The 21456-nt window shown below is 43.7% G+C and overlaps 1 protein-coding gene and 1 pseudogene across 3 annotated transcripts in view; one reads left to right on the top strand and one right to left on the bottom strand.

The window, feature by feature from the left end:
• The first annotated feature begins 1693 nt into the window (after nt 1-1693).
• On the top strand, nt 1694-8883 carry LOC142570279 (maltase-glucoamylase-like; annotated as a pseudogene).
• Nucleotides 4130-21456, bottom strand: part of LOC142571573 (centrosomal protein of 120 kDa-like) — a 58912-nt gene continuing 41585 nt past the window's right edge. Inside the window, exons 20-21 of one of the 3 annotated variants that reach the window (XR_012825904.1) lie at nt 10010-11424; nt 4130-4366 (exon numbers count right to left, since the gene is read on the bottom strand). Coding sequence is in view for 2 of the 3 variants with exons in the window: in XM_075680044.1 (XP_075536159.1) it covers nt 11094-11424 (331 nt within the window). In the remaining variant the exon portion in view is untranslated. Of the gene's footprint in view, nt 4367-8452; nt 11425-21456 lie in introns of those variants that run through there. The other 2 variants (XM_075680045.1, XM_075680044.1) reach the window with 2 other exon arrangements.

Below are 21456 nucleotides of genomic sequence, written 5' to 3'. Positions count from 1 at the left end.
GCATGCAGCCACGTAGCACTGGTCCTGATGGCTGGCGACTGTAGTCACCCCATACTTTGGATTCATTTTGGTACAGTGCACAGAGCTATTCTTTAGGGCAAATCGCACTTGCACTCTCGCACATAGACTACACAAGCTTTCCATCTGAGTTCTAGAATACAATGGGTACAGGGATATGATGAGATTCTCTTCTACTTGACCAACCAGATGGTTCGCTTGCCATTCCACGAGATGACCATCAGGTTCCCCTCATTCTGACCCTTGTGCTTACCTCCAAACCTGCAATTGTCCTCGGAAGCAACACATAGGCCTTAAGTACCCATGTGTCTGCTCACACCACCTTAACCAGGCAGAAGTAGAATCTCTTCGGATGGTTTGGGGTATGGTTGCCTCATAGCTTTCACCTGAGGCTAGGTACCACCAGCTGGAGACCCTATGACATGTCTCAAGTTCATGCTCACCTACAGTGGATCTTTAGCTGCTATGCCCTGGGATTCAGACTAGTATTAGATACAAGATGCCTGGGGGGGGGGTTCAGGCACAAGCCCGCCATACGAGAAAACTAAACAGGTTGGTCAACAGATAATACATTCACAAAACATTGTAATATGTGCACAATAATGTAGAGCTACATGCTTTTCATCTTTTTTTATTCGAACTGCTTGTTGCAAATGGTAGAAATAACTATTAAAGGCACAACTTTGTCTTGTATAGGCACGCCAGTGGCATCCTGAATTCTGGCTACAATTTATTTTCAGTGGAGATGGCAAGACTGAAAAGGACTTTCCTAAGGGTAATATCACAGTTTACTGTTGTGCTGTCTGGAATGGCTTTATGGCCCTTGTGTTATCTAAACAAGATATCAGCATGAGCTTTTACTGCTTCATTGTTTGCTTCAATTTCAATTCAATTCAATTCATCCCCTCGCGTACTCATCGGTATATGCTATCGACCGCCTGATACGGACAGTTCCTTCATAACGCTCTTTCATGACACGCTCGATTCCCTAATCTCATCTTACCCACGCACCCCCATTTTGCTTTTCGGCGATTTCAACTTTCCGTCCATAGATTGGAATGATATGTCCCGCACCCTAACAAAAAGTCTGGCATCTAGTGAATTCCTAAACACATGCTTAACTATTGGCCTGTCTCAAATTGTTTCTGAGCCCACCCGCACGACTGACCATACATCAAATATCCTTGACCTTATTTTAACCACTCACCCTGACGAATTTTGTGCTCCTTTGTACATTACGGGCCTTAGTGACCACGTTGTACTTCACATTACCTTTTCTACCAGCGTTACCAAAAGTCCTAAATCCAAAAAAGTACTAGCGCTGTACGACAAAGGAGACTACATTAGCATGATTCGTGACCTTCTTGTTTTTCATAACCATTTTGCTTCTACCTACCACTTACGTTCTGCCGAGTCAAACTGGTCTCTCTTCAAGTCAGAAATGCTGCGTTTGATTCGACTTTACATCCCTACCATCAGCATAACAGAGCGAAAACGTTCTCCGTGGTTTAATGTTAAACTAAAGCGTTTAAATAATAAGAAAAAGCACCTTTTCCGTTCTGCCAAGTTATCTAACACCAAATGTGCCTGGAGCAAATACCATACCACTGCCAAGCAGTATTCCGATCTCGCTACCCAAACTAAGCTCCGGTTTTTTTCCACTACCCTCCCTGAAATGCTACAAAGCAACCCTAAGCGCTTCTGGAAAACAATCATCCCTGATGTTGATACTACTATTTCTCTCATTGACGGCACTGGCTCACCAGTAGGCGTATCCGACGTACCCCATGTCTTGAACCATGCATTCTCTTCAGTCTTTACTAATGAAACAACTCGTGATTTCACTGATCCTGCGCCTTTGCCGCATCCACCAATGGACGGCATCACCTTCAACGCACATGGTATTGTTAATATTATTGACTCACTAAAATTTTCATCTTCCTGCGGTATCGAGGGAACTAATTCGAAAATCTCAAAGAATACTAAACATGTTTGCAGTCTTATTCTTTCCCTCATTTTTCAACAGTCGCTTGATACAGGCTCAGTTCCACATGACTGGCGAATTGGGAAGGTCATTCCAGTTTTCAAGAAAGGTGACAAATCATCCCCAGGTAATTACCGACCCATTTCGCTAACCAGTGTATGCTCTAAGATCATGGAACACGTCATTTACTCTAATGTTGCCACATTCCTAACATCGGCCAACTTTTTTCATCCAAACCAACATGGATTCCGGAAAGACCACTCATGCGAAACCCAATTAGCTTTGTTCCTGCATGACATTCATTCCTATCTTGACCGCAATATCCCAACTGATATGCTATTTCTAGATTTCGAGAAAGCTTTCGATAAAGTACCCCATTTCCGCCTTTTACTGAAAATGTCCCTGTTAAACATTCATCCTAGTGTCTTGAACTGGATTCGAAGCTTTTTAACTGACCGCATGCTATTTGTTTCCGCTAATGGCTTCTCATCATCCTACTCGCACATTCTTTCAGGAGTACCTCAAGGCACAGTTCTTGGCCCCTTGCTCTTTCTGATATACATTAACGACTTGCCTTCCACAGTAACATCTAGTATCCGCCTTTTTGCGGATGATTGCGTACTCTACCGCCCCATAACTAACGCCGAGGATGCTTACATCCTCCAAAATGACCTGGATAACATACAGCAGTGGTGCACTAAGTGGCTAATGTCCTTAAATACTACAAAGACCGTACAAATTTCTTTTCACCGCCGCCGAAATTATACTCCGCCTACTTATAAAATTAACGATACTGCCATTATTTCTACTAACTCTTTTAAGTATCTTGGCATTAACCTTGCTAGTGACTTAACATGGTCTTGCCACATTAACCACATAATAAATTCATCTAATCGAGCAGTTGGGTATCTCCAACGTAACCTGCGCATGACACCTTCTTCCTTAAAATTACTAGCTTATAAAACATTTGTACGACCTAAACTTGAATACGCTTGCGCAATATTTTACCCCCATCAGTCTAACCTTATCTCAGCCCTTGAATCTGTTCAGAATTGTGCCACTCGCTTTATTCTTTCAAACTACTCGCGATACTCTAGCATATCCACCTTGAAGTTGCAACTAAAACTTCCTTCTCTCGCTTCCCGTTGCCGAATTTCACGTCTCTGCCTTTATCACAGTTTTTTCCATTGTTCGCCCCGTGACAGCAACCTCATCCTACCAGTACGTCGAACACCCCGCACAGGCCATCCAAACAGCGTCATCCCACGTCGTTCCCGAACAACTACATTTCAGAAATCATTTTTTGTCCACACAGCTCGCGACTGGAATGACCTTCCCTGTGACTTAGCACTAATCCCTGATCCAGTCCATTTCAAGACTGCCATCGAGGAAGCCATGTCATCATCATGATTCTCATGTAACATTCATTGTTAACCGCCGTTCTTGTGCCCACCCCTCATGTAATGTCCTGCCAGGGACCCTTGAGGTTCAAATAAATAATAAATACAGCTTTGAATTGTTACGATTATCTGCCACAGCTCAGGAAGACATTGCCTTTGATTGACTTCAACTGGAGATTGAATTGCCTTCCAGCGTTATTCTTTTCCTCTTCTTTCTGCATTATGCTTCAAAGTTTGTACCTGAGAAAGGTACCGAAGAGCAACGAAGGAGTGGTGACTGGATGGGTGGGCCTTGTTAGCAGCCACCACTTCTCCTTTGATATATGACTTGAGTGTGCATGCACCTGCAAACTTTCACCCTTGAGTAACTCGTGATGAATTTCCTAATAGTGGGTGTCTATGGGCTGTGCCTCAAGTCTATGACATCATAGACAGGGAATAATAGAAAGACACTTGAAAACAGCAGGAGCGAGCGACCTATCTTGAATGCGAGATACTGAGCACAGCAGAATAATGTTTGACTTGCATGTTCATAGCACATTGTCTAAAAATTGCAAACATTTTCTTACTGTGTTTAAAAAGTATTCGAGTGCCCCTTAACAAACCTTGATTTATGCATGGGCTTCCACCATCACTGCGACCATACGAAATCATTAGATGTGCAATTCAAAGGTCTGTAGCAAAACAGAATCAATGATCCAAAAGCTTTTAGCTTCTTATTCTGGCATCTATAATCCATGTCCTTTGTGACTGCGAAGAACACATGTGCAAATGCTAGCCTGCTTCACATACACATAAAGCTTTTGGTGTGCAGCAATACATGTCCTCTTGTGTTTATGCAAGCCAAGTCTAATCTCGTAGAACACGATTCTGCTGCACTATTCCACAGCATCTGATTGTTCGGTGTGCAGCCTTGTAATCGTCCATTTTTTGTCCTGGCAATCCTTGACTTGATTTGGGCACCCTGCAGGTAAGGGAGAGGCACATTCTTATGTAGGACTATTGCGAGTACTAGATCTGGACAGCATCATTTTCCACGTGCACACCAGAAGTGCCAATTCCAATAAAGAATTGGTGGCTTTTAGGAAATCTGCATCTTATGGAGATTATAGAACTGTAGGTGTACACGGTACTCACAGATACAAATTCTCCTCGCAGGATAAGCTGTGACAGTGCGGTCAAATACTAAAGACATCACTGAGAAAGTTTGCCATGCTTCTGGCTGTTGCTGGGCAGAGCGGAACAACAGTGGATACTGCTACCACAGGTTTCCAACATGCTTTCAGTATACCATTCAAAAGAGCAATAGCACCAGCCAAGTTGACCTCAGACTTAACCTTTGTCAAGGAGTAAACAGGACACTACTGCGTTCAGTCGCTAACAACATTGCGTTGAAGGCCACCCAGTGGTCAAAACACCATTTCCAACTGCAAATTCTTTAGCGTTCATTAATGGGAAGAACACAGGAAGAGCAAGAAGGTCCCCGGATTATCATACTGAAACAAACATCACTGATCCTGAGTATGAAGTTGAGCATGTAAAGTTTAGAAGGAATGTATATGAAAGCACACAGCTTTTCAAGCTCAACGTACGACACCGTAGCGTCAACAGTTGCAGCTTGCTGAACTTTAAGTTGGGCGCTCTTGCCATCACCGAAGACATTCTGGCGCTCACAACTACGTTACCATCATATAATCTTTATGACTTGGGACTCAGGTCTTCAAATTCCCTATATCATGACATTCCTTCCAAGTGGACAATGGTCAGTCACATTTCAACAAAACCAAACAGTCAGAGCTGGCCTGGTGTCCATCTTTTTTATGTCTGTTTCAAGGTCGACGGCATGGCACATGGCATATATTTAGTAACAAAAAGCATTATCCATGCTAGCGCCACAACGTATCCTTAAGTGACTTTTCAGTTATTGGGAGAATTGCATCTTTTCATGGGGCCATCACCTTCTGATGTTATCAAGCAGATGACTGGATTTCTGGGAAGACCCAACAAGCCACCACTGTGGGCACTGGGTTTCTACACTTGCAGACGTGACATCCAGGCCTCATATAAAATAGTACAGCAACTTTGAAAACTTAAAGTTCCTCATGATAATCATCATAATGCATTAGTTCAAATTTTATGCCAGAAGCATCAATTTGGCAAAAAAGCAATAAATATAGAACTATGTAGAAACTTACACAATCTCTCCTCATAAAGCAAGGCCAAAAATTAGTGATTGTTCTCACACCCCATATTCCAAAATTGCAAAACAATAGCAATAATTGCTCTCCCTATCGTGATGCCCTTCTATATGATGTACAGCTTCGGGGCAGAAACAAAATTGTCAACTCATATCCCATAGATCCTCTACCAAATACAACTTATGCTGTGCTTGATGTCTTCAGCAGTAGTTACATCAAATGGGCTGACAGAGACTTGCTCCGCTTGTGCAATGCAAGTCAATTCTCTGGCATATTTCTTGCTCAAAACTTGCCCACCGACATAAGTGAACTGTGGACACTCAAAAAGCATGCACACTTTCCTGCATACATGTGCAAGAACAACAATGTAAATTTCCCATTCGTAAACGTTAGGTTAGAACCACTCTTTAGTGTTGCCATGTGCATGGATACAGTGCACAGTGGCAACATTTCATATATAGATGTGCACAACGTATATGGACTTGAACATGCACATGTTATTTCTGACATTCTCACATGTCAGCATCACGAATACACAACTTTTCTAGCGAGTGCATCAGCACATCATGGTAGTGGGAGATATGGTGGTCACTATGGAACAAACTATGGGGCAATGTGGTCCATGCTTCAATGTGCACTGGTCCATATGACAGAGGTGTCCCTCTCTATGGAGTGCCTATGTACGGATCTGCCATCTGTGGCACCTATGGAGTTGTAAGCTAAGAGCTCTGTGCTAAGTGGCGCCAACTGATGGCCTTCAGTCCCTTCGTGTTCACTGCCAGGAGAGCTGGCCAAGCACACGCTGACCCTTGTTCACTTGTCCAGGTGCGAGATGTCGTCAGGCTGGCAATCCAGCTGCGTTACAGCACGCTCGACTATGTGTACACCGAACTTGGGCTGTGCAGTACAAACGGACACCCTTTCCTCAGACCCCTGTTTCTTGAGTTCCCGAATGACAGGACTGCATGGAGAATCACAAAACAGGCTGGTCCAGGCTGGTCTTCGAACCAGCCTGGACGGTTGCACCTGCTGTCGCACAAGGTATAAACAAAGTGGATGTATATTTCCCAAATGCAGGGTTCTATGACTTCTTCAGGTACGCGTACATTCTGGTACAAGGTGAAAACCGATGGAAGAGTGTAGTAGTGACGGAGTACCAAACACCAACCTATCTAACCATTGATGGCAGGCCACATCATGGTTGTCAGGAGGCCAGACGTCGCAGAAGCACTGACACAGAGGAGTCGTGTCTCGCTGATTGTGGCAGCAAGACAACACCTTGTGGACAGTGGTTCTAAAAAAAATGACGTTCTTCTGGCCCAAAGTGAGATATTTTTTTAGTAAAGCTGAATACACATCACCTCTAAACGATGTACAGAACAAGGCCAATAAATTAGTATGGCCAAGAACAATGGCACAGCATATAAAGGGCATTAGCACTTTCATTTGAAACAGAATGATATAAAAAAATAAAGTCTTGCAAATGAGAAAATTCTATTGGTGAAGTTTAATTTATATAGACATTTAACTCTAAAGGTTCTTCTCTTACCAAAGTAGCAGTGTCCTCCAAATAATGTGGATTAAATCCTTGAACTCATTTTCCAATAACTCTCTTTTTTTGCGTGTGTGTGCTTGTAGTCACTATAACTTAAACTGATAAATGAAAATGCATTAAACTACAGATGTGCTCCAGTGTGCTGTGGATTAGAGTGAAAACAGAGCTAACCGATATTCTAGTTGACATTAAGACGAAAAAAATCAAGCTGGGCAGGCCTTGTCATGGGTACGGCAGACAAACAGTGGTCTATTAGAATTACAGAATGAATGCCAAAGGAAGGGAAATGCAGTCAAGGATGGCAGAGAATGAGAAAATGGCAGAGAATGAGAAAGGTGTTCTGTAGAAATTAGTAAATTTACAGGCATAAGAAGGGATCACCTGGCACAAGACAAGGGAAATTGGAGATCACTGGGAGAGGCCTCCAACCTGCAGTTCACATTAATAGGCTGATGATAATGAAGATGCTTCTTTAAATGTTACAATCATCTATTGATAATGTGATGTATATTCATTTTTCTCTCAGATGTGTTTCATTTTCATACAAAATTGTTGCAACTTTGTCAATTAGTTAAACCAAAACAAAATGCTTCACAATAAAAGCATAGGGAAAGTTCTAATACTGTGAGGCTAATGTAAATAATCATTCAACCCCACATTGCGGCTCCTGCAGGAAGCATTTGGTTTAAGGCAACCAATGTCAGGCATAACACTCAACTTTGTTCTGTGGCTAAAGGGTTCAAGTGCAGCATAAGGTGATATCTAGGTCAGCCAGATGCTTTAGCCAGTTGTATTCATTTTCCTTGTTTTGTTTTAGCTAGTCCATTTCCCAAGGTGCAACCAGTTCTCAATACCTTAAATAATTTACGCTAATTAGGATGTCACCTTGCAATACAGCAGCTGCCCTCACCTTTTGATGTAGGTGTCAGTGACAAAATATTGACAAACATGTTAGCTTTGTAGCACCATCATCATCTATCTTTTAAAAGCACGCACTTATCTAAAATTCACACGAGCTATATCTACTACTTCAGAAGTCAAATGTTCATTACATTAATAACTAATAATTATTGCAATGAAAATTAGGAATCCCAAGCCTCATAATAATAGTCTGTTCAGAGATCCCACGCCCCATAAACTTTCGTCACCTGTAGAACATAAAGCATATAGCACACTAGTGAGTGGGTACGTATGTGTGTCTGGTTGCATGCACATACACACACCATACCTTGGCCTTCTAGTGGGCTGAGGTGGTCCTATGCAGAGTATATATCCTGGTAAACTCAGACTCACGATAGTCTTGAAATGAGCATTTATTGCTTGCATGGTAACTGTGTTCAATAACTTTCACTTATATCCTTACAGGTGAACTTTCCTTTGACAGTGACTCATCACTTTCGAAGCACACCGGCACCACAGTCAAGTTCAATTTTTAGAAAGAACATGTGCAATATGGCATCATGTATCAGTGCTACCTCTTGAATATATTAACCCCCGATTACGTGGACACCATTATTGAAAAAAAATAACATTAACATAAACAAGTTGATAATACTCAGACTCCCCAGTAAACTGACATAAATAATGGTGGATAACACCTGCAGTGTGCTGGACTTCAGCTTTACATCCAAACGAAAAGTACTGATTATGCTAAACATGAGTGAGAAATGCAATTTAACTTTTACAAGCACACACTTACTGCGCATAGAAGCAATACTAAAGACATGATCATCCTTGACATAATGCCGGTGTACCACGAGGCCTAGTTCTAGCATGCTTGGACACATCTTTTTTTCAAGTTTCATCATGAACACATGCAGCATCAAACATGTATAGAGGAAGACAGCATGTGACCTAATTATTTACATGCCATTGATAGCATCATGTCATACAATACAATTCATTTCTCTACAAATAAGGGATGATCTATAAGTATCAACTTTTGTTTCTTAAACAAAAAAAGTAATATACTGACACCAAATACGTAGTTACACACCCAAAAACACTCCACTTTATACAATCTTCAATTTGGACACAGAGAAATGTCAAATGATATAGCATACACATGTACAGAAGGCATATTGTTGATTTCACATGTGCTTAGAATGTGACTGTGTGTGTGAGCAATTGCATTTCTGGTCTTTGAACACATCTATCATATGAAAAACCACCCCTCTGAAATAAATATGTACAAGCACAATTTTTTCCTAAGGGGCACTCATTTTTCTTGGCACAATTCTGTTTACATCAACAAAAGAAAATAAACAACTTACGCAAGCAACTGACATGATTTCTATTTTACATAAAAATTAAATACTCCCCTAATATGCATTAAAGGTTAAATATTCTTTATCGTGTTTGATTAGGACCCGTTTTCCTTGCACGACTGTATGTACACTACAATACCCTTAAACATCAACTTTACAATCAGTATATTATATTACACCAATTTGCTCATGGAATCCTAAAGTGCAGTTCACTTACACTTCATTTTATTTTCCAGTTTGCATTATAAATGCACAAATGCACATCCTTGTTGATAAATGGTGGTTGATTTCTTACCGTGCAGAGAATTCAGAAGCTGCCTCCCTCCCCCCCTTATTGCTCATAATAGTGCAGTACACTCTTTACTGCAACTTTGCAAAAATTCACATTTTCGACCAAGTAGACAGCAAGACTGCATGCTAACAATAATCTACTCATGCTGCTCAGACACATGATAAGCGAAAGAAAAATGAAGATGTAGCCACATGGAAACATTACTTCTAATGCTGTTCACACATGTACGTATGTGTAACTTGCACTTGAAAAAAAAGAGAGAGAGAGAGAAAAAGCATACAGAAGGTACACCAACCTGTTTATACAACACAATCTGCAGAAATGTGTTCACTTTCACCAAAATTTTTCTTCGTATACATTTCAGTTCAACTAGCCATCCAAGCATTTTTGAAATGTGCGAACAGGGTTACAATTGTGTGAGTCTGAAATGATTTTTGAGAGCATTACATTATTACTGCATGCATCGAAGATGTGGTCATGACTTTCTCAGTGAAGCATTACTTCTCTAGGCTCAATGTGAAACCCTTAAATGCACTCATATGCATTTAAAACTTGCACACACACATTAAAGAAAACAAGAAGAAATGCATCATGTAATCACGTGTATGTTGATGGTTGCCACCTCTTCCTAACAATGCAAACACTATGCAATGTTGATGCACTCAGGACATCTGTTGAGCTGATATGTGAGCTGTCCTGATGTTATCAGCTAAATAAGTAACAAAAAAGAAATTCAGATTGCACAGTAACTTGTGTATTTCGTGCTAACACTATGCAGTAACATTCGGCTGAGACAATCATGACCACATATTATAACACACGGTTACATTTTTAAAAATCATAGCAATGGAACATAATTCCAGCACTGACTGCAACATGCTACAATAACATGCAGAATTAAAAGGCAAGCCTTTTCGATGTTGTCAGCAACATCAACTGAACACACCTTTCTAACAGACTTAACTCACCAACACAATTTAGTATCTACACCTGGCTAAAGGGGACGGCAGCAGATACTTATGAAGCAGAGTGTGACAGTTTAACATGTAACCTGTGAGAAATATAATTTAACATTTATAATTACACTCAGTTGATAGTCGTTCCCAAAGTCTCTTTGACTGCTACATGTTAACCTTGCCCTGAGCATTATAAGGCTTTGTCTGCCTATTTGTAAAGCAAAGAAAGATGTACTCCTTGCAACAATAGAAATTTATGTACAAGAGCATTATGCACTTCAAATAAGATAAATTTGTTTGTGCTGGTAAATGAGTCATATATGCATACATAAATCTTTTTATCCCATTTTCTTTTCTCATGGAATAAACAGCTGATGAATATGTGCACAATCCTATTTGCATTTTCTGCTGACCTTCATCAGCTCACACATGCTTTCTGACAGTGTCAGCAATGTGTCTATTCAACTCGACAATAATGGCATCCTCCTTGCTATAAACTCCCGAGCTGAGTAGGGTGTCTCGCTCCTCAATCAGCCTCCGCATGTGCTCCATCCACGAGGAACTGGAGGCAGACGCACCGGGTGGTGACTGTTCCAGCATGACAGGTGAGCTGGGGTCTCGCCTTTGACCTTGCAGAGATGGTGCTGTAAGCTGCAATCCTCCAAATGTTTCTCGCATAGCTTCCACAGTGGGTGCGCAATGTGTTGGCGATGTCTTCTCTGGCGTCACAAACGATGCCCCCTCGTCCGATGGGCTGCATGAAATACACCAAGGTGTTAAAGAGCGCTTGGAAGCTGATGTAGCAAAGTTGTTAGAGAAAGATGGCCCTATGTCATGAGGTGCATGTGCTGCTGTCACAAACATGACGTTGATGAACATGCGAACTCATGCAACATAAGAGAACTAGACATGGGGGGGGGGGGGGGTAGGAGGTTGGAATGAAGATCCAACGCATTGTTAAAATCTTAATGTTGCATAGTTTGTTTGAGTTAGCAAGGTAGCAAAAGCAGCGGATGAGTGCCATGGCACGGCCTGTACTTAGCAGTCTGTGTCATGAGGTTGATAGCAGTGTTTGGTGCTTATCAAGAGAAGGGTGAGGAGAGGTGCATGCACAGAGACTATCTAAACACATATCTAAATACATTTAAAGCTTTTGTATCCCTTGTACACAAACACATTCTTGGGATTGGCAAAGAATGGCCACATACCCAGTTGCACATATCCGGTCACCCAAGATGGTCTATTTGCCAAGAAACATTACTTGGTTACTGACCTCAAACTGGGAGATTAAACAAAGAAAGCTTCAATTTAAAAATGCGGAGTGTCTGTGGCTCGAGTGTGGAATGAAGTAGTGGCGCCAATGCTGCAAAGGGGCTAGCGAAGGATGGTCACAGCAGCAGGAAAAGCAGCCTGTCGAACTAAGGGTCAGGCCTCCTGCCTGTGTATGGTGCTCCTGCGGCTGTATATCCCAAGCTGGTTCGTGCCTTTAACAGGGCGTCGAACTGAAAAGTTTTCAGTTCGATTTGGGTTTAGGTTCAGCCTTCTGCATATTTTCCAGCTTCGTTCTGGTTCAGCTCCAAATAATAATAATAATAATAATGGCCGCACACGCGAATGTATCTGAGTGAAAGAGTTTATATCTACCTTTATGTGACAAATAAATTTATCTATGGTATCATAATCTCTGGTAAATTGAACACACTGTTACTGGAGGTGCGCAAGCGTACTACAATTTGTTTTCAAAGGGTATACCATGTGTCCAGCTAATGTTGACCAAGCTGTGTAGTGCCCATATACACCCTATATAATGCCCAGTGGCTTCCATTCAGTTGCACCTGTAAGCCGCGTTACTAAACCTGAGCACGCCTCGATTGCTGAGACTGAGGGACCAATGAGAAACTAATATGTCAAGATTTGGTAACGACACGGGCCAGTGTGACAGGTGTTGCCTTTATAACGGATGTTCTGTACTGTAGAGCCTGCAACCAAATTCTACCAACACATCCATGCAAGTTCCGTTATTTCAAAAGGCTCAAACTCAGACTCTGCCACACATTTTTTGCACGTGTGAATTAACATGCTTACCACATTATGGGCTTTTGAGCCATCTTGAAGTTTGATGTATAGTTGATGGAGATCAATTACTCTACTGCCATGTGGCACAGCACTGAAAAGGCAGCTACAAAGGTTGTGTTTCTCCTAGCTGTCTCACTTTGCTCGTCAGGTTATATCAACTTGCACCGATGGCCCAGTATCACTTCAAGTACCTGCACTAAGCAGAGCAAACTTCTGCCACCCTAAAAATTTCTTGGAGTTCTAAATAAAAATATTTACTTTGTTATCACCCCATATGTATCTGATGCCAAGTTCACAAAGCATCTCATTTGTTTGCGTTCTTTGCCATTGGCAGGCCACTTTTGCTGATAGTATGTACAGCATCAGTATTGGCTGGAATTTTCTATTATGAACAGTTCTAGCATGATAACTTTATTTTGTATATGAGCCCTGGTCTGTAGATTCAAAAGGGGGCTTTTTCTCTCTCTTTCTTTCATTCTCATTGTCACATGAAGCATTGTCACATCACACGCGATGCCAAACAGAACCGTAGAGAATGTACGTCAGGAATTTTAATGCTATAGGTTTCTTGTGCATAGTTAGATTACAACTGCAGCCCAGTCGGCGGTGTGCAGCCTTCAACTATTAGCGCCCTGTACTTTCTAAAGCGAAGCAACATACTGTTTTACTTAGTATGCACCATTTTGCCACAAAGGGTCTAGCAGATGATCACATTGCAGTTTTTTCATTCCTAGTGTTTGCTCCGGGAAGCTGACTTTCAGAAGTAAGTTTTCGGGAAAGAATGCAGTGAATGAGGAAAAACATGACATTAGATCATTACTGTAGATTTTATAGCTTTACAAGAAAATGAATGCACGCATACCTTATAAAGTACACTGCGACTGTGTGTGGCTAGAAGGGCTTGCTGGTTCTCAAAGCCCATATAATAGCTTTTTACCTCTACCTATTTCAGCAAAATATTTTCTTACTGGCCAGAAAAACTTCAGATAGAGTTGCAGGTATAAATAGAGAACGAGGATCACATTAGAATTGGTATAATTCCTGTCACTCCCCACAGGCTGGTACTTATCCTTGCCCAGGGAGGCTGAACATGTTTTATCCTGAGACGTATACAGAGCCTTATTGCCAGGATTGTGGTGCTTTAGCCACACTCGAACACATGCTCTGGTCTTGCGAAAGAATTGAAGGCACGGCAATCAAGAACGCGTTCAGGTGGGAGGCTCCACTTCGCAGCCCCGACCTGGATGAACAATTCTGGGCTGTCCAGCAGGCTCACGACGTGGCTGTGAGGCTTGGCCTTCCGGTCCTGACATGGGAGAGGCCTGCTTAGTGGTTAATTATCACTATTTGCAGGACCAAATAAAGTTTTCCATCCGTCCATCCATTTCTTTTTTTGTATCAACAAAGATGACGATCTTGTATTTACAGCCAACAAAATAGCAAACAATGTTACAGCAAATTTAGGCAAATAAAGAATATATACAGTTAAACCTCGATATAATAAAGTTTGCTTCATTATATCGCAATTTCGTTGTATATAAATTTGACATTTGACATAAGTACAGTCACCAATTGATTTTTCTTACATGGAAAGAGGCCACAAAATTTACCGAATTATCGGGTAATGGAAAAAAAGCAAATTTGAATGAGAAAACAATTCATTTTGATGAATTTTCGAGTCGGCAACAAATGAAATGGTTTCATGCCACGTCGACGATATCTTCACATAGGCGGTACGAATTACCGCATTTACTCGAATCTAACGCGCACCTTTTTTCCGATAAAATGGGTCCAAAAATTGCATGCGCATTAGAATCGAGTACGACCCTAAATCAGCGTTACTATATCATCATCAGCATCCGAAAAATGGCCGCCTCGTACGCACTTCTAGCCTACCTGCCGTAGCTTCCTCTATGTGCATACCTCCATGTTGTACATGTAACCAGGCGCTGGTGTAACCTAGTCTACCACCTGTATTCCCGTTTTCTGCATTTATTCAATCAACATGGAAGCGCCGCCTGCGAAGACACGCCGAGTCCACCATGATGCCGCATTTAAAGGGAACGTTATCATGTGGACGGAAACGGACAGAAATTGGGCCGCATCACGGGCGTTCGGAGTTCCCGAAACTTGCGTGCAGGACTGGCGCAAACAGAAGGAGAATATTTTTGCCAGCAAAGCAACAAAGAAGGGTTTCAGTGGACCGAAGCAGGGCCACTTCACCGAAATGGAAGAGCTGTTTGCGAAATACATGCAGCAAAAGCAGCGAGCGGCACAGCGGCCTGTGACGACTGATCTGCTCGAAGTACGGGCGATGCAGTTAGCCCTACAGAAAGGGCTAGTGCAGAGTGACTCCAAAGCGAGCAGGTGCTGGCTATCAAATTTTATCAAAAAAAAAGGCTTTTCTCTTCGAAGGTGGACTGGGATATGCCAAAAGTTGCCAGAAGATTATGAAGAGAAATTGCAGTTTTCAGCGGGACTTCTTGAAGCTTCGCGTAGCTGACGATCACGTCACGTTGCCACATGTCTGATGCGACATGGAGGATCACGGCGAAGGAATTGCTGAGTTGAGGTAATCTCCCCACGGTAAGTGCCAAGCCCGAGTCAGAATGGTTGGTGCTTATCCGCGCAATTGTGTTGTTCCTGTGCTTCTAGTGTTGGTGGTCCCGTTATCTCAAGTTTCCAAGACATGGTGTGAAACGCTCAATCGTGTTGACTGCGAGTTCGCGGTCATCCAGTGAGATCTGTTAATGTTTGCTTGAGCGCATGACACCAATAAAACTATGAGCCCTACTTCATGCAGTTATCAATGCTCTGCCTTTCTGGCAAAATTGTGATTTTTTTATGGTTCTTTCTTTTTTTTTTCTCAGGACAAATATCAACATACATTTACACTGTTTTTAATTTGTGGATGCTGGCAGTGGGGTACTAAGCGCAGTTAGCTATGGCGTCTGAGATTTATGGCACCGCACGACTTAACACACACAAATCTCGGACGCTGTGAGCCACATCAATTGCTGTCTGCGTGATCAGCGCCGCACGCACTGGCACTCATAACTGTGCTATTTTGGCCCGACCTTCTTCCAATTTCTTTATCACTGCTTGCTAACAAGATAATATCTACAAGGAATGCTCTTGGAAGTTGTGAAGTTGTTTTTAATGATGAAAGTTTAAAACCTTAAGGCCTTGGCCTACCTACCGGTAAGCACTAGCGCCGAAATATTACTGGTGCTGGGTTTACACAATGATTTAGAAAAGCTCATAGAAGCATATACCACAGCTCAATACACAAGACTAAAACAGTTGAACACAGGTAGATACATCCTGGAGAAAGTAAAGACCAACCTGCCCATATAAGGGAAAGGCAAATGTGACATCATCCCGAATAAAATCAGGGACAGACTCATCGTTGCCCCACTCCATAAAAACCTGCATCCAACATATCACCCGGAAAGAAGAAGAGAAAGAGCAAAAGCCCTTCACAGGACACACAAAGACGATAGACGGGTAGTATACGCGGACGCTGCCTGGTACAATGGCAGAAAAGCCACACTGGCAGTGGTCACCAATTTGCTCGAGGCACCCAAGTCCGTGCAATTCCATAGAAGAGGCAGAGGAATGCACAATAGCCCCAGCTCTCAACATAGAAGGTGAGAGAACAATTATCAGTGATTCAAAGACAGCAATTATTAATTATGCAAGTGGCATAATATCCAAAAAGGTCCTTAGACTGCTAAATTCAATATCCAGAAATGTAAGAAAGGTTCTGAAATGGGCCCCCGCACATTCAGATCCCCCCAGCAACGAATCTGCCGACGCCCTAGCCCAAGGACTTGCATACTGGATTAGAGGACTAAGCGGAGACGAAGATGAAGTGAGCAAAAACACCACAGAACGGCTACTCAGCTACAATGAAATCACAGAGCACTGCAAACTCGGTAGACAGAAATATCAAGGACATAAAGAATTAAATAAAAAACAGGAATGGATATAGAGGAGACTGCAAATGCACACATTTCCAATGCCAGCCTCTATGCACGATCCTCACTGCAACCTTCATGGTGGCGTCGCAGGCCTCTTCCACATAATTTGGCAATGCCCCAAGAAAAGGCATGTATTAAATATCAAGCATGAAAACAATTGGGAGACCACCATGGCTAACTCAGACCTGGAAACTCAATTGAATACCAACACTGCACTGGAGGCCACCTCTGTCCACAGAACTGAGGTCCCCTCCAGCACATGAGCGAAGGGGTGTAGCCAACTCTTGCTAATCGTTCCAAAGTTTGGAAATAAAAGTTGTACTCTCTCTCTTGAATCAACATAATTTACAATTTAACAAAGTTTTTCGCTGCAAGTACAATTTCGTTCTATTGAGGTTTAACTGTATTCATAATGGGGTGAAGTGGTGGGCACTTATTGACACAGTTTTTACAGCATCCTGTCTCAGCACTTACAGCATTGTTGTTTGTTTTGTCTGTTTGAACAGCTGCTAACTATATGTGGTGGAAAGGGCAAACAAAACATATACTGTAACGAAGAAGAGTAGCCTGCCTGCACCATCGCTACTGGTATGAGCTCGTGGTTGCTGCCCTTGGCCGAACGCTTGTGACTGCTACCCATTTGCCTGCGCCTGTTGCTAATAAATCTCTTAGCAAGTGGTGGAGGTGCTGGGTTTCGACCACCCTGGAACTTCGGAGTCGCACTCTACCTGCCATCATGCCCGATGACACATGCACTCCTCCAACTCCTCCAACGGCGCCGGCCACCCTGGTCTGTACCGGTGCCTTGCGTCAGCAAGATCCCCCTATCTTCTCCAGCACAGATGACAAAGACGTTGAAGATTGGATCTCCTCTTACGAGCGAGTGAGTGCCCATAACCAGTGGGACAATGTTACCAAGTTGAGAAACGTTGCATTCTATCTTACGGACGTTGTGAAACTATGGTTTCTAAACCATGAAGCCGACCTCACTTCGTGGTTGGTCTTCAAGACCAGCTTTACCCTAGTTTTCGGTCGGCCAGCAGTACGAAAGCTTCGTGCCGAACAACTTTTATGCACACGATCCCAAGAGGCCGGAGAGAACTTCACGAGCTACATTGAGGACATTGTCGACCTTTGCAAACGGGTGAATGCATTGATGAGAGGAGGAGAAGATCAAATATATAATGAAGGGTATTGAGGATGACGCATTTCAAATGTTATTATCGAAGAGTCCTCACACTGTCGCGGAAGTGATAGAATTGTGTCAGAGTTACGACGAGTTGCGCAGGCTTCACACCCGACATCCCACTCCACCTGCTGACTCTCTGTCAAGCCTTGGAGTCGACAACAACCATGCTGCTCTGTTTATAAAAATTCAGGAATTCGTTTGCCTAGAGGTCGCCCGCCAGCTATTTTTGATATCTTCTATCCTGCAACCACCACCTGCTTTGCCTCCTACGATCCGCAACTTCATTCAAGAGCAAGTATCTCAAGCTGTTACTCCAGCCGCTCAGCAGACACCAGTCACTGCACCTCTCACTTACGCTGAAGCAGTTTCCCGACCTCATCCACAAACGCTCTTGCCACCCTCTATGCATCGACCGCCGCCATTTTTGCCGCCATCTATGCCATTTCATGACCGACAGCATTTTCCTCCTATGCCACTGCCTGACCGACAGCATTATCCGACTCCTCAACCACGACTCGGACCTTACCCCCACCAGTGGCGCACCTTCGACGACCACCCAATATGTTTTGCTTGTGCTGGTGCTGGTCACGTGCCACGCCATTGTCGTCGTTGCATGCTTCCTCTTCGGAACATCCGGCGAGCGCCACCTATCCCCACTCCGTTTTCCTCTTCGCCTTCCAGTCTTCCTACCTCTTCCTTTTCCCCTGACCGCCCAACCACGTCTACCCACTGCTCACCATCTCCCCGTCATCGCTCGCTTTCTCCAATGCGGCGCCGTCCTGTGTCCACTGCGCAGGAAAACTGATGGCCACAGTTCCCGAGGCATGAACTGCGTTCACGTCGCAATGCCTAAGTCCTCGTACCTCTCCAGCCAACGTAATTGAAGTGTCTGTCGAAGGAATCACCGTCCTTGCACTTGTAGATACAGGAGCCGCCGTATCCGTAATTTCTGCCGAACACTGCCGCACACTACGAAAGGTTTTGACGCCTCTCTCCGACTTCTCCCTTTGAGCCACGAACGCTCAAAATATTATGCCTCTCGCTGCCTGCACTGCTCGCGTCTTCATTCAAGGACTACTGCATACCGTTGAATTCGTCATGCTGCCCTCATGTTCCCATGACATTATATTAGGCTGGGACTTCCTTGCAAATAATAACGCCGTTATCGACTGTTGTCACGTCGAACTTGAACTTTCTGCACTTCCTGACCTTGAGACTAGCGAAAACGGCCCTTCTAGTGCTAAACTGTGTGTGTCCGAAGACAATGCCATCCCTCCACGTTCTTCCCTGCTTGTGTCTGTGTTCTGCGCCGCCATTTCTGATGGCACTTTTCTTTACGCCCTCTGAGGTGTTCATTCCCCGCCGATGTTCTCCGCTGCCCTTTGCTCTCCTTACTCTTTACAGTGGCGTCACGAAAATGGTCATTGAGAATCCCATGGCCTGCCCTTTACCTTTATTTCATGGTGAATGCCTAGGCCTCGTTCAACCGGTCGACACCTTTTGCATCTTTGACGCTCCTGCCGTTTCTACTTCTGCAGACCTTGGCGCACTTACTCGTGACCCTGCGGTTTATCAGTCACTCCTCGACGCTTTCCATTGCTCCATCGACCATGGAATGTCATCTTCAGAACGAAGCCAGCTTATCGCTCTCCTGCAGAAGTTCCGCGCTTCTTTCGACAGCCATGCTTTCGGTTTGGGTCGCACATCGACTGTTTTCCACCAGATAGATACCGGCAGTAATGCACCTTTACGGCAGTGCCCTTACCGAGTATCTGCCTCTGAGCGCCATGTCATTGACCACCAGGTTGCTGACATGCTCAAGCGTGGCATTGTGCAGCCTTCTAACAGTTCCTTGGCATCACCGGTCGTTCTCGTTAAGAAAAAGGATGGCTCTATTCGATTCTGCGTCTACTACCGATGTCTGAACAAGATAACGCACAAGGACGTTTACCCGTTACTGCGCATCGACGATGCCCTGGACTGTTTGCAGGGAGTGGAGTTATTTTCTTCGCTGGATTTACGTTCCGGATACTGGCAAGTCCCTTTGGCACCATCTGATCGACCTAAAACAGCATTTATAACACCTGACAGATTTTACGAATTCATCGTAATGCCTTTCGGCCTGTGTGATGTCCAGCCACTTTTGAGAGAATGATGGATAATATTTTACGCGGCCTCAAATGGAACATATGTCTATGCTACCTGGATGACGTAGTTGTCTTTTCCACTGATTTCCAAACACATCTGAGCCATCTCGAGCATGTTCTGAAATGCCTTACTGACGTGGGGCTTCAACTAAACTTTAAAAAATGATGTTTCGGCGCCCGAAAGCTCACTATTCTTGGCCATGTTGTATGACGAGACGGCGTCCTTCCGGATCCAGCCTAGCTCCGCGCTGTCACCGACTTTCCACAACCAAAGAAGTTCGAGGAGCTTCAAAGTTTCCTTGGTTTATGCTCCTACTTCCAACATTTCATTCAAAATTTCTACCCACTTCTGCATTTGCGACAGCCTTCTTTATTGTCGTAATTACCTCTCTGATGGTCGCAAGTGGCTACTTGTGATACCCCGCCATCTCCGTAACCTTATCTGCGACGCTTTCCACGCAGACCCTCAGTGCACGCATGCTGGCCTCTTCAAGACCTATGCTTGACTACGCATCCGATTTTATTGGCGCAGCATGTATAACTACGTCCGAAAGTTAATTCGCTCCTGTGCTCAGTGCCAACACCGAAAATTACCTCCCGGACAAGTCTACCCGTCACAACCCCTCCCGTGCCCTAGTCGGCCCTTTGATCGTGTTGGTATAGACATATATGGACCGTTACCCCTCACTGCAGCAGGCAAGTTCTGGATTATTGTTGCAGTGGATCACTTGACTTGCTATGCTGAAACAGCCGCTCTACCGACTGCCACCGCCCACGACGTGGCATCGTTTCTGTTACAGGATTTCGTTCTTCACCACGGCGCCCCTCACGAACTGCTGAGCGATAGAGGCTGCGCCTTTCTTTCCGATGCTTTGAAGGCACTACTCGACGAATGCCAAATCGTCCACCACACCAGCGTACAGCATACTATCCGCAAACTAACGGCATGACCGAGCGCTTCAACTGTACTCTTGGCGATATGCTCTTGATGTATGTCGTTTTTGACCATTCAAACTGGGACCAAGTTCTCCCTTTCGTAACGTATGTGTACAATACTGCGGCCCAAGCAGCTATGATTGTAATGAAGAAGAGTAGCCTGCCTGCGCCACCGCAACCACGAGCTCGTACCGGTAGCGATGGTGTTGTGGCACAGGCAGGCTACTCTTCTTCGTTACAATCCAAACAAAACAAAAGCAATGAGCACCAATGTTTGTGTGCAATAGTGCAATATTCAAAGTACAGTAATCCCTCATTATAACGAACTTGCTTTACTCGAAATATCACTTTATTCGAAATTTCTTCCGGTCTCTACCCAAATGCATGCATTTTAAGCCACATTACTCGAAGTGCATGACGAGCTTGACCTGCTTAGAGTGAAGTGGCGAGCGGAA

Source organism: Dermacentor variabilis, chromosome 2 (genome assembly GCF_050947875.1).
Source record: "Dermacentor variabilis isolate Ectoservices chromosome 2, ASM5094787v1, whole genome shotgun sequence".
Classification (NCBI taxonomy): Eukaryota; Metazoa; Arthropoda; class Arachnida; order Ixodida; family Ixodidae; genus Dermacentor; species Dermacentor variabilis.
Note: the sequence above shows the minus strand (reverse complement) of the source record. Positions and strands in the feature narration are given on the sequence as shown.